The 13,859-nt window shown below is 41.5% G+C and overlaps 1 protein-coding gene across 2 annotated transcripts in view; it reads left to right on the top strand.

Annotated features, from left to right (window-relative positions):
• Nucleotides 1-5,364: 5,364 nt before the first annotated feature.
• Nucleotides 5,365-13,859, top strand: part of nt5c2a (5'-nucleotidase, cytosolic IIa) — a 31,019-nt gene continuing 22,524 nt past the window's right edge. For both annotated transcript variants that reach the window (XM_061086851.1, XM_061086852.1), the window contains exons 1-2: nt 5,365-5,427; nt 8,122-8,236. In XM_061086851.1, the coding sequence (XP_060942834.1) occupies nt 8,133-8,236 (104 nt within the window). In that variant the 5' untranslated portion in view covers nt 5,365-5,427; nt 8,122-8,132. The remainder of the gene's footprint in view (nt 5,428-8,121; nt 8,237-13,859) is intronic.

The following is a 13,859-nucleotide window of genomic DNA, read 5'->3' on the forward strand; positions in this document are numbered from 1 at the left end:
GTCACTCGGGAGGACACACTACAGAAAAGTAGGTAATTTGTGTCTTCCACCTCCGACGTCTTCTATTTCAGCTGTTGTGAGATTCTTTTGTTTTTTTTTTTGTTGTCATATCAGGGTTAATTTGATTAAAAGAGTGTTACTTCCATCCCCATCGCTGTCTGCAATGTATAGCTAGCTGTAGCAGCATGGTGGTTTGAAATAAGCATGGATGAAAAGTGTCACATTTTACCTAAGTGACTCATCTCTAATATCAAACAATTTTAACTTCAACAGTATCAGTACTTATCAAAATATAAACTTCATGTGACATCCAAGAAACTGTCTTACCTGAAAATCTGTTTTGGCTGTCAAATCTGCATACGTCTTCACACAGATATGAAATTTCATATGCAAGGTCAGGAAAGAAGTAGCTATAAATTAAATTGATCACATGACTCTAAGGTCATCCCTTCTTGGTGAAATTGGTGCTGTTAAAACCATACCTTTGATAAAACTATCCCTGGTCTACCCTAACTATGAGAGATAAGGGCATAAAACGCAAATTATTTTCTAACAAACATTTACACTATTTCTGTCCTTTATATAGGAGGAGCTTTATGAAGTTGCAACTGCCTGGAATGACCATCACATAAGAATAAAAAACAATTCTCAGAGTCCTTATGATCGCCCGTCCATAATGTATGCTATTCCCAAACTTTATGGGACTCAAAATGTCTTTCAGCCAGCTGATCAATATAGAATAGAAATATACATTACATTACATTTCATTTAGCTGAAGCTTTGATCCAAAGCGACTTACAATAAGTGCATTCAACCCCGAGGGTATAAACCTAGAACAACAAGAATCAAGAAAGTATAATTCCTTCAAAATGAAGCAAAACTACAAAGTAATATAAGTAAGTGCCATTTAAGTGCTACTAAATTGTTAGTTTAAAAAATTTCTATTTTTTTTTATTCAAGGTATAGTCGGAAGAGGTATTTTTTTAATTTGCGGCGGAAGATGTGTAAACTTTCTGATGTCCGGATGTCGATGGGGAGCTTATTCCACCATTTAGGAGCCAGAACAGCAACAAGTCGTGATTTTGATGAGTGTTTAGCTCGCAGTGAAGGAGCAACGAGCCGATTGGCCAAAGCAGAGCGGAGTGAACGAGCTGGAGTGTAACGTTTGACCATGTCCTGGATGTATAGCCGTGGCCAAAAGTTTTAAAAAACACAAATATACATTCTCACAAAGTCTGCTGCCTCAGTTTTTATAATGGCAATTTGCATATACTCAAGAATGTTATGTAGAGTGATCAGATGAATTGCAATTATTTCCCTCTTTGCCACGAAAATGAACTTAATCTCCAAAAAAACATTTCCACTGCATTTCAGCCCTGCCACAGAAGGACCAGCTGACATCATGTCAGTGATTCTCTTGTTAAAACAAGGGAGAGTGTTGACGGGGACAAGTCTGGAGATCACTCTGTAATGCTGATTTAGACAGAATAGCAGACTGGAAGCTTTAAAAGGAGGGTGGTGCTTGAAATCATTGTTCTTCCTCTGTTAACCATGGTTACCTGCAAGAAAACACGTGCAGTCATCATTGGTTTGCACAAAAAGGACTTCAGAGGCCAGGATATTGCTGCCAGTAAGATTGCACCTGAATTTACCATTTATCGGATCATCAAGAACTTCAAGGAGAGAGGTTAAATTGTTGTGAAAAAGGCTTCAGGGCGCACCAGCTTGTAATTATACTTAGTATACCATAGTGACATCTGATAAAAAGATCTGAAAACACTGAGGCAACACACTTTGTGAAAACCAATACTTATGTCATTCACAAAACTTTTGGCCACGGCTGTAGACAGGACCGGATCCGTTCACAGCATGGTACGTAAGTACCAATGTTTTGAAGCGGATGCGGGCGGCCACTGGTAGCCAGTGATGGGAGCGGAGGAGCAGAGTATTCTGAGAGAATTTAGGTTGGTTAAAAAACAGTCGAGCTGCTCCATTCTGAATGAGCTGCAGAGGTCGGATGGCACTAGCAGGTAGACCTGCCAGGAGGGAGTTACAGTAGTCTAGGCGTGAGATGACCAGGGCCTGGACCAGAACGTTCACTGCCTTCTGAGTGAGAAGGGGACGTATTCTCTGGATGTTGTACAGCATGAATCTACAGGAACGTGTTGTTGCAGTAATGTTGGCAGTGAGGGAAAGTTGGCTGTCGAGTGTCACACCCAGGTTCCTCACAGTCTGAGTGGGGGTTTACACGGAGTTGTCAAAGTCAGGTCGTTGGTGGGAGAGTCTTTCACTGGAAGGAAAAGTAGTTCAGTCTTGTCAATGTTAATTTTCAGGTGGTGTGCGGTCATCCACTGAGAGATGTCAGTCAGACAGGCAGAGATACGTGCTGCTACCTGTGTTTCAGATCGGGGAAAGAGAGGATTAGTTGGTTGTCATCAGCATAACTATGGTAGGAAAAGCCATGCGAGTGAATGACAGAGCCGAGAGAGTTGGTGTACAGAGAGAAGAGGAGAGGACCCAGGACAGAACCTTGAGGGACTCCTGTAGTGAGAAGACAAGGTTCAGACACAGATCCTCTCCAAGTTACCCGATAAATGCGGTCATTGAGACAGGAAGAGAGCAGGGAGAGAGCAGAGCCTGAGACACCCAGGTCCTGAAGGGAGGAAATAAGGATCTGGTGGTTCACTGAGTCAAATGCCAGCCTACAAAACACAGGTAAGAATGGGGGATGTGAGCTGAGGCCACATGTGGAGAGGCAGTCTAACCAAAGGAGTGCCAAGGGGTGCCAACAGTTACTCACCTTGGGTGCCTCACAGCAAAACACAGCAACAATGGTGCACATACACTCTTATCCGTGTGCTCACTTACATGTGTTATGTGGGGATCTCGCCAAGAGTGCCTAGCCTCCCAGCAGTGCGGAATTCAGCTACACTGAAACAAAAACTAATATAGAAATTAGGAGTATAACCATAAACATCTGTAAACAATATAAACAATAATGATTTAACCCAATTGTTCAAACAACCAAAGATAACACATCAAACAACTAAACCATAAAGTAAATGCTGCCAAAAAGGAATAATACCAGTATTAACCAAAGCCAAAGCAAGCAAAATAGAACCAAGCAAAACAGCAGCAGGTGAACCAATAAGACAAAGAAAACACAGTTGGTTAGGCTGACCATGCTGCATAAAAACACATTAAATATTGGGGCCACCCCTACTCACCACCTCCAGTATGGTCCCTTGGCATGTGTCTCTCAAAGCCAGGACAACAGGGCACATGCAGGCTGTAATTGAGGCAGTAAATTTAGGTTGCATGCCACAGCAAATGAGCCTCGCAAGGTAGATCCACATATCTGTATAACAAGCAACCACAGCAGAGAGACAGAGGTTCACAGGTGCTTTATAAAGCCTGACTGATAAGAGGAGGAGTCAAGGCTGGGGCTGTATCCAGCACTGCTGCACACTATGTTCTCCCACAATGAGGAATATTTTCCACCACATTAACAATACTTTTATTAATGGACTTTAGCAAAGACAAACTCTATGTTCAAAGATAGGCCAACACATGTGAGCCGCAGCAGTTCAGCGAGGTAGCCAACGCACAGGTACAGATATAGGCAGTGTGGCCAAAGTATAATCTGTAGCGTGCATCAGTACCTTGGGCAGCACTACGGGCAGTGTAGTGCACGCGGACCCCAGACGTGCACGCGTTTGCATTCATACTTTTTTCGGAAGTCCTCAGAAAGTTTTAATTAGGGCAAAAGGACTTGCAGATTATGAAAATATATTTTCATTTTGAGCATTTTGAGCATGCTCATGTGCATGCTCAAAATTTCACTGCTTCTGTTTGGTTGCCATTCTAGTTATTATTACTCTCAACTGTTTTTACTATTATAATAATTATTTTGCTAATGAAGCAATTTTGTAAAAATTACAATGCAATGTGTAAAGATTTAGCCTATAAGGGAATCTTTCCGTCAGCTGGTGTGGTGAAGGAAAGCTGAATTGTTGGTCAGAAGATGAGCCAGATGCAATAACGCATGAATGACAGTCACGGAGGGGAGAAAAACGTTTCATCTTCTTTTCCAAACGTGATTTTGAAATTCTTGCAACTGCCATTAAAAGAACACCTTTCTAGTAAAAGGTGGAGGATGTAACTTTTTATGAACTATATGTAATTCATTTCTAAATGTGACTAAGTGTGTCTGTCGGCGGTTTGCACGCTCCTAGTGTTGAAGGAAACAAAAGCAATAAAACCAAAGTACAACCGCAAATACATTGTAAACGCACTTCAGGTGTCTGCGTGTGCATACCGCTGTCCATGGTGCTGAATGATTTACACCGCAGGCTCTTCCAAAGTTGTTTCCTGACCTGTCCTCTATCAAAGGTGTTGCCGATTGTGTAGGCAGGATTGACAATTGGTCAGGGCAAAAGGAAAGCATTGGCCAGCGCTGTTCATGAGTGGAAGAACGCCTGGCAAGCTGATATATACATTATCCTATTATTCATTATTAATGAATACATAGGCCTAGTGAACAAGGCCAACTGTGGTTGTGTATAACATACTGTGAGACTGTAGTCGAAGTAGCAGAAAATATCGCTTTTCTATGGCCGTTACCCTACTCTCATAGGGGGTGTGGGCACACACACACACGGGCTCAGAGAGACAAGCGCAGTGAGACCAGAGCTCGTTTATGTGAAACAGCAGGTAACTGAAACAGTGAAAACACAGGGTTTCTCTCGTCACAGCTGCTCAATGATCAGAGCAGAAACTGCAGTTGGTTTGTACCGAGCTGGAGTTTCTATGTCCTCCTCCACTCTGACCTGCTTTCACTTGAACTAAGAAAACCTCATTACTAGTTATCAGGACCTGAAGTAACTAAGTGTGTGTTTGATTTGCTCCAGAGTTTATTGACAACATGTCTCAAACCCAAACCAGAATAAAACCGGATTAAACTAAACAGGCGGTGCATGTCTGCTTCCATGAACGTGAGAGCCTGTGGATGGATTGTACAGTAGACTATTTCATTAGTTCAGAAACACCAGGCAGAATTTATATTTTTTTTTAACCCTGATTTAATAAGACAATTTTTGTAAAAGAAAAATCTGCCCAGTTTTAATGAGCATATATCTTCTCGAGTGGATACAATACGCTTCCGTATCATACATATTGAATTTCTCGGGTATAAAAGAATATAACTCATGAGGTCATGGTATAACACATTCCTATACAATAGGTGGCGCAATGCACTATTGATGTTGTTTTGTAGCCCACCATAGAAGAAGAAGAAGAAGAAGAAGAAGAAGAAGAAGAAGAAGAAGAAGAAGAAGAAGAAGAAGAAGAAGAAGAAGAAGAAGAAGAAGAAGAAGAAGAAGAAGAAGAAGAAGAAGAAGAAAAGAAAAAAAAAAAGGAAAAGACAAGGTGCGTGTTTTTGTTGTGGTTGTTTGTGACGCGTCTTGGTCAGTGAGCACTTAGACACAATACTGTTACATAATTAGCGATTGGCAAAGTGAAGTGACGTCTACCATGTAGACGTCGCATTATAGGATTTAATTTTTCTCGGACCGCCATGATTTCATACTGAAAATAGATACACAACGTCCCTACACGGAGCTGCTAAGTTTAGTTTTCACTGCCGCTACAAGATACCGAGCTAACTAAAGCTTCGTCTCAATTCCTTGCAGCAGTAATAGTGGACCACTGGGGCTTATTTCAGAAATAAGTTTTGGTCAAACGTTAGAGTTAGTTCATTCAGTTGACGAAAACTCAGCAAGTGTTCTTCTTTAAGTCAGGGCACTGCGGTTAAGTAAGCAGACCCTAAATATGGCCTGACATTAATGGTACATGTTGAAACGGCCCAAGGGTCTCATTTATAACCGTTGCGTACGCACAAAACAGGCCCTGAAACGTGTGTACGCCACTTCTCACGCAAACGTTGGGATTTATAAAACAAACTTGATGGGAAAATGTGCGTATTTTCACGCAAACTCTGATCCGTGCGTACGAACGTTTTGGAGACGGGAAAGTGGCGACACAGACGTGAGGTGGTGAACTGAAGCAGATTATTGATCCAATTCATAATTTACATTAAAACCAACAGCTTAGTTTTGCTCGCGCGACATATCTGTTCCACACAAACCTTTTAATTAAAAAATATATTAAACAACTTACAGCAAATTACGTTCAGATTCGATTTAACAGCGGAGTTGCAGAGCCGAGTCATTAAAACAAATCAGTGCAGTGAACGTGACTGTGCCACCATGCGCACAGAGAACCCAGTGCACATAGCGCACTGGAGATCACTTATTACAAATGAAGAAACTTTCAAAATAATATCCCAGAGTGGAGGCAAGGATCCACTGATGTGAGGGAATCGGTCCGATGCTCTAAATAAATAAATACTGGCTTGACACCAGTGCGGGGTTCTGCTCGATGTGTGCAATCTGTGCATGCGAATGGAAGGACGAGGAGGAAGCGAGGGTTCAGATATTTCTGATCTCACACATTGTGTTATCCACATTAGTGACATCACTGCTGTCCCATAAAGTCGCCTTTCACCTCCACCTCACTAACAAACACCTCGATGTCAGTGTCAGAAAGTTTCACTGCCTCTTCTCATCCTTGATGCTGTGACTCCGTCAGGACTCACGGTGGAAACCCATTGGTCAGCAGCATCATTTAATATTCACGCCCTGCTTTGCATTGACCATTTATGGTTGAAAGTGGGCGTGTGGAGGGCGGATTTGGAGGCAGATCCACGTACGAACCTCTCCAGGTGAACTGGGATCTATAAAGCAAACATTGTGTTCAGGTGGGCGTGCGTACGGTTTTATAAATCGGAATTATCTTTTGCATTGGCCATTTCCGGCTTTTGTACATACGTTCACTTTCAGTATGAATCTTACGCACTCTTTTATAAATGAGACCCCTGAGCAGCTGACAAGCGACTTTATCGGTCTCAATATAAGGGTTGCAGTATGAGAGTTATCTGAAAGAGGCGATGAAATCTTATTGGTCCCCGCTAACAATATAATAATAAGAACGCGACTGGTGACAGTTAAGGTGAAAAGAACGGACTATATTCTCTAGAAACATATTTTTCAATCAGTAAAACACCAACCTAACTTAAGCTGTTTGTCAATTTAGTGAAATTTCAACTCAGAAGTCTCACACCTGTATCTTAATGTGATTTAATTTATAATATTATACTCTGATAGCTGATACCAAAAAAAAATCATTAAGCAGTTTTTGAGCATTATGCTTTTGCAATAGGTACATCTTAAACTACTTCCCGGGTATTTTTTGAGTAATACACTTCCACAAAAAAAGTCTAACCCTGGTGAAATAATAATGTTATTTTTCATAAATACAAATTCTATGAAGTTATTTTGCTTGTAGTTTTTGACTTATCCTTTGCCAAAGTACCAACTAAAGAACAAAATTCTGCCTATTCAATTAACGTTGATGTGGTATTAAAATAATTTCTTAGTTTGTGAATTGAGATCATCTTAAGCTAGTCATACAAATACTATGAAGTACTCCAAAGTCCTTTCTATCAAACAAAATTCAGGGTATTTGTCTAACTAGGATGTTCTAGATGTTCTTCAGACTGAAGGATATACCAGACATTGTGTCTTTTAACAGAGACACAATATGCTTCATCATTTCTGATGGACTCACCTTACAGAAAGACACTATTCCTCTGTTTCTAGTTTTCTTTTTTTGGCCTGCAAGTGCAAAATCTGTCTGTAGCACCTTAACCACCTTCTCTAGCAGTTGTATTTTCAATTTGTGTGTTTTGCTTTTGCAGCCTCTTTAAATCTGATTTCTTAATTTATTTACACCTTACAATTTATTGTAACTCATGCAATTTGTGCTACAAAAAGATAAATAAATAAAACGCTATGTGATGAAAAAGGCTATATCTGTATTTCTTTATTAGATTTATTTATCCATTTTTTGTATTTCTACATTTCAAAATTTGTATAATTCTTTATTCATTTTACATACGTGGTGCAGCTGTGGTGAATGTGTACCAATGGAAACAAACAGACGTATGATGTGTAAAAAATGTCACAAAAAGCACTAAAATCTTAAAAGTGTTTGTGGCTTCAGGTTTACTGAGCATGATGACTACCTCATGGAGCGACCATCTGCAGAATTATGCCGACCTACCAGCCAACATGGACGGTGTAGCCATGAGGAAGTATCGACGTGAAGCACATCACAGGTACTTGTTTGTCAGACTGACATTAAGATTAAGATACATTTTTATTATCCCACACACATGCACAGACATGCACAGGCACACTCATGCAAGGGGAAATTTAACCTCTGCGTTTAACCCATCTGGTGTCAGACACACAGAGCAGTGGGCAGCCGTGTACGGCGCCCGGGGAGCAGATGTTAGGGGAGTAAGGTGCCTTGCTCAGGGGCACTAGACAGGGTAGGATTTTTGGACAGATCAATCCAGGTTCGTCTTTTTGTTGTTTCTCCGTGGAGTCGAACCAGAGACAAACCAGAGACCTTTTCTGCCCATAGTCCAAGTTTCAGCGACTAGTCCACCGCCTCTCTCCACTAGTCCACCGACTCTCTAAGACTCTCTCATAGACCAGTTCTCTTATTCCTGACACAAAACCTCTAGTTACACCAATGTCATTGTCCATTCTCCAGTTTCTAATGTCTTTGTTTGAGGTCTGTGTAGTATCGGTTATTTTCTCAGCATTAGAAATGCTACTCATAAATTACTGATTAAAAACAAATTCATTGACTTATGCTGTATTTAATGCAGCAGCTTGAAGATACACAACAAAAGTGCTTGATATACAATATGTCTCCTCAGATACTCGACCATTACTGACAATAATTCTTCAATTCATTGACCTTCCATTATGTTACAAATTGTTTATTCTAATCAATGCTGTAACTACCCTTATCTTTCTGATGTTCTCCTTTACACGTGGCATCTTTTGCACTTCTTTCATTCCCTCACATGTGGCTGTCTCTGATGTTTCTACGTTCATTTACACTGTTAAAAGTTTTTTTTTGTAATTTTTCCTTACTCTTGTTGAGGGTTAAGGGCAGAGGCTGTCACACCTTGTTAAAGCCCTTTGAGACAAATTGTGATTTGTGAATATGGGTTATACAAATCAAATTTGATTGATTGACTTACAGTTGATATATTTTCCCGCAAAGTACTTTGTTTATCAATCAAATAAATTTTATTTGTATAGCCCATATTTACAAATCACAATTTCTTAGAGGGCTTTAACATGGTGTGACATCATCTGTCCTTAACCCTCAGCAAGAGTAAGGAAAAACTACTAAAAACCCTTTTAACAGGTAAAAATACATAGAAACCTCAGAGAGAGCCACATGTGAGGGATCCCTCTCCCAGGACGGACAGAAGTGCAATAGATGTCAAGTGTAGGAAAACATCATCATCTAAAGCTTTTAGCAGCATCGATGGGGGTAAACATTTTGAAGGATTACTTCAATACTATATGTCAAGCAGTCCTGCTGCATCATAGTCTCTGGTCAGCAGCCAGCAAGATCACGATCCAGCATCAAGATCGGATCCACTATAGTCCACAGTCATTGTCCACAGTTAGGATCCATCATCAGCCGCCGTCTCGGTCGTGGTCCACCACCACCAAAGGATCCTCCATTACCACTACGATCAGCCCACACAATATAGAATCCGCCATACTGGATCCACCATTGCGACCTCTGATGCGCGATCCACAATTCGTAATCCATGGTGCGGCCACAGCTGTGGCCCTGCATCTGCGGGCGATAAGGCACAGAAACTCCGGGGAAGGGGTCAAGTTAGTAACATGTACTGATGTGATAAGGATGGAGAAGAGGAAGGAGAAGCTGGAAAGAGAAGCTCTGTGTGTGATGTGTCATAAATTCCCTTTGCGCCTTAGCGTCATCAGGGTTTTTTGCCATGTAATCAATGATACAATGATACAAGCCGAACTTGAGGGTACACTGAGGCTCAAGGTAAATCTGACTGGCTACTGGTTTGTAAGGTAGTACGATGAAAACCATGTGGCCCACTCAGTAGATCAGACATCAATACCTCTATGCCTTTTTAAACTTTACGCTTCCTATTTTGGAACATAGAACGAGTTACTTTCTTCCGCACTATTTAGCTCTAACTATAAGCTTTATCAAAAAGGAAGGTTTTAAGCCTACTCTTAAACGAACAGATCGTGTCTGCTTCCCGAACTGAAAGTGAGAGATTATTCCACAGGAGAGGGGCTTGATGGGTGAAAGCTCTGGCTCCTACTCTACTTTTAGAGACTTTAGGGATGACAAGTAAACCTGAATTCTGTGATCGGAGTTCTCTAGTGGGTTGATAAGGTACTAACAGCTCTTTAAGGTAAAAAGGCGCCATATTATTAAGGGCCTTGAAGGTGAGGAGGAGAATTTTAAATATTAATTCTAGATTTAACAGGAAGCCAGTGTAGCGATGCATATACTGGAGAAATGTGCTCTCTTTTCTTGGTTCTCGTCAGGACACCTGCTGCGGCATTTTGGACAAGCTGCAGAGTTTTTAACGACTTACTGCTGGAGCCTGATAATAATGAATTACAATAGTCACGTCTGGATGTAACAATGGTGTGGACTAGTTTTTCTGCATCTTTTTGCGAAAGGACATGTCTGATTTTTGAGATATTACGCAAGTGGAAAAAGGCGGTCCTAGAAATTTGTTTTAAGTGACAATTAAAGGACAAATCAGGATCGAAGATCACTTCCAAGTTCCTGACTGTTTCATTGGAAGCAAGGGTAATGTCGTCTAGCGCAGCTATATCATTAGATAGTGTCTCTCTAAGGTGTTTAGGGCCAAGTATTATAACCCCCACTTTATCTGAGATTAATAAGAGAAAATTGCGGGTCATCCAGGTTTTTATGTCCTTGAGACATGCTTGAAGTTTAGTTAATTGATTACTTTGTTCAGGTTTTATTGACAAATATAACTGGGTGTCATTCGCATAGCAGTGAAAATTTACCAAGTGTGTCCTGATAATGTTTCCTAGTGGAAGCATATATAATGAGAATAAAATTGGGCCGAGAACAGAGCCCTGTGGAACACCATGGTTAGCTTTGGTGTGCACAGATGGTGGCACAAATATTCATTTTCACAAAGTCTGCTGCCTCAGTTTTTATGATGGCAATTTGCATATACTCCAGAATGTTATGAAGAGTGATCAGATGAATTGCAATTAATTGCAAAGTCCCTCTTTGCCACGGAAATGAACTTAATACCCCAAAACCCATTTCCACTGCATTTCAGCCCTGCCAAAGAAGGACCAGCTGATATCATGTCAGTGATTCTCTTGTTAAGAAAGGGGATAGTGTTGATGGGGACAAGTCTGGAGATCACTCTGTCATGCTGATTTAGACAGAATAGCAGACTTGAAGCTTTAAAAGGAGGGTGGTGCTTGAAGTCAGTGTTTTTCCTCTGTTAACCATGGTTACCTGCAAGGAAACACGAGCAGTCATCATTGTTTTGCACAAAAAGGGATTCAGAGGCCAGGATATTGCTGCCAGTAAAATTGCACCTAAATCTACCATTTATCTGATCATCAAGAACTTCAGGGAGAGAGGTGCAATTGTTGGAAGAAGGCTTCAGGGCGCCCAAGGAAGTCCAGCAAGCACCAGGACCGTCTCCTAAAGTTGATTCAGCTTCGGGATTGGGGCACCACTAGTGCAGAGGTTGGTCAGGAATGGCAGCAGGCAGGTGTGAGTGCATCTGCACGCACAGCGACACAAAGACTTTTGGAGGATGGCCTGGTGTCAAGAATGGCAGCAAAGAAGCCACTTCTCTCTAGGAAAAACATCAGGAACAGACTGATATTCTGTCAAAGGTACAGGGATTGGACTGCTGAGGACTGGGGTAAAGTCATTTTCTCTGATGAATCCCCTTACCGATTGTTTGGGGCATCTGGAAAAAAGCTTGTCTGGAGAAGATAAGGTGATCGTTACCATCAGTCCTGTGTCGTGCCAACAGTAAAGCATCCTGAGACCATTCATCTGTGGGGTTGCCTCTCAGTCAAGGGAGTGGGCTAAGTAACAATTTTGCCTAAGAACACATCCATGAATTAAGAATGGTACCAAAACATCCTCAGAGAGCAACTTCTCCCAACCATCCAAGAACAGTTTGGTGATGAACAAGGCCTTTTCCAGCATGATGGAGCACCTTGCCATAAGGCGAAAGTGATAACTAAGTGGCTCGGGAAACAAAACATCGAAATTTTGGGTCCATGGCTAGGAAATTGTCCAGACCTTAATCCCATTCAGAACTTGTGATCAATCCTCAAGAGGTGGGTGGACAAACAAAAACCCACAAATTCTGACAAACTCCAAGCATTGATTATGCAAGAATGGGCTGCCATCAGTCAGGATGTGGCCCAGAAGTTAATTGAAAGCATACCAGGGCGAATTGCAGAGGTCCTGAAAAAGAAGGGTCAACACTGCAAATATTGACTCTTTGCATAAACTGAATGTAATTGTCAATAAAATCCTTTGACACTTATAAAATGCTTGTAATTATACTTCAGTATACCATAGTAACATCTGACAAAAAGATTTAAAAACACTGAAGCAACACACTTTGTGAAAACCAATATTTGTGCCATTCTCAAAACTTTTGGCCACGGCTGTAGATGCTGCCATTGAGTCTGTTTTAGGAGACATCGACAGCGCATTAATTTTGAAAGAGGAACACAGAAACTTGATCAAGGCATTTGTAGATCAAAAAGATGTTTTTGCCTACCTTCCTACGGGATTCATACGTCACATACTACGTTGCTCTGATTGATTGTAGGTCTATCCAATTGAGCGAAGAGGCATTTTTTTTCCTGGTGCGGTTGAAACACGCCCCATAATCACAGCCCAATGGAGCGGTCTCAGACTCATATTCTGACTAGAATCATGAGTATGACAACGTCAGGCTAGGCAAACGCTGCTTTGACTTAGCAAGTTAGAGGATTAGACCTCGGAGATGTTTGTTCTCAGACTGTAAAGGTTTAGTTCAGGTTCGGACCCCAGAGCAGACACGAAAAGTAGTTGGTAGTAAATGAACAGAGTTTATTGGCAGGAGAGGTGGATGCAGGCTGGAGCAGCAGGGTGCTTGCTGGCTTGGAGATCCTGGAGAAACGAGGAAGAGGAGCTGAGCGATGAGGCACACCAAGGTTCTGGGTGAAGGAAAACACAAGGGTTAGAGATAATCCATATGATACGAAAGTCGAGAGTTCTGCTGCGCACTGCTGCCATAGTAGACGGAATAATATGGCGCCAAAGTGGTGAGACGACCAAATTCTTATGGAGGGGATGATGAGATGAAATTGGGAGCAGGTTTGCCGCAGCAGGAGCCAGCCACGCCCCCTGCCACACACAACACACAGGGAGCAAAACAGAAAGGAGGGAGGAGACACAACAACCACAACACCACACCAAAAGACAATCCTCACACAAACCACCCTTTTAATTTGTATGTTTATTGGTCTGTTAGCAAGATTTTGCAAACGTAGCTGGAGGGATTACCAGCAAACTTTCTAAAAGGATGAGGTATTGGTCAGGAAAGAACACATTACATTTTGATGCAGATCATTCCGATGATTTCTGAGTGTAATTCATGAATTTTGATGAGGCATGCTTAGGGAGACTGATATCTATCAGACTGTGCAATTTGGTGCAGAACCAAATAAAAATCTAAATCTATTGAATTTCAACGTCATTTCATAAAGGGACTTTTGGGCCTGGTCATTGTGTTAATATGCAATCAGTGTGTAAATCAAATCGGCACATCCTAAATAGCCCTGCTTCCCGGCACCCATGCGTTC

The sequence above is a fragment of the Limanda limanda genome, chromosome 15, assembly GCF_963576545.1.
Source record: "Limanda limanda chromosome 15, fLimLim1.1, whole genome shotgun sequence".
Classification (NCBI taxonomy): domain Eukaryota; kingdom Metazoa; phylum Chordata; class Actinopteri; order Pleuronectiformes; family Pleuronectidae; genus Limanda; species Limanda limanda.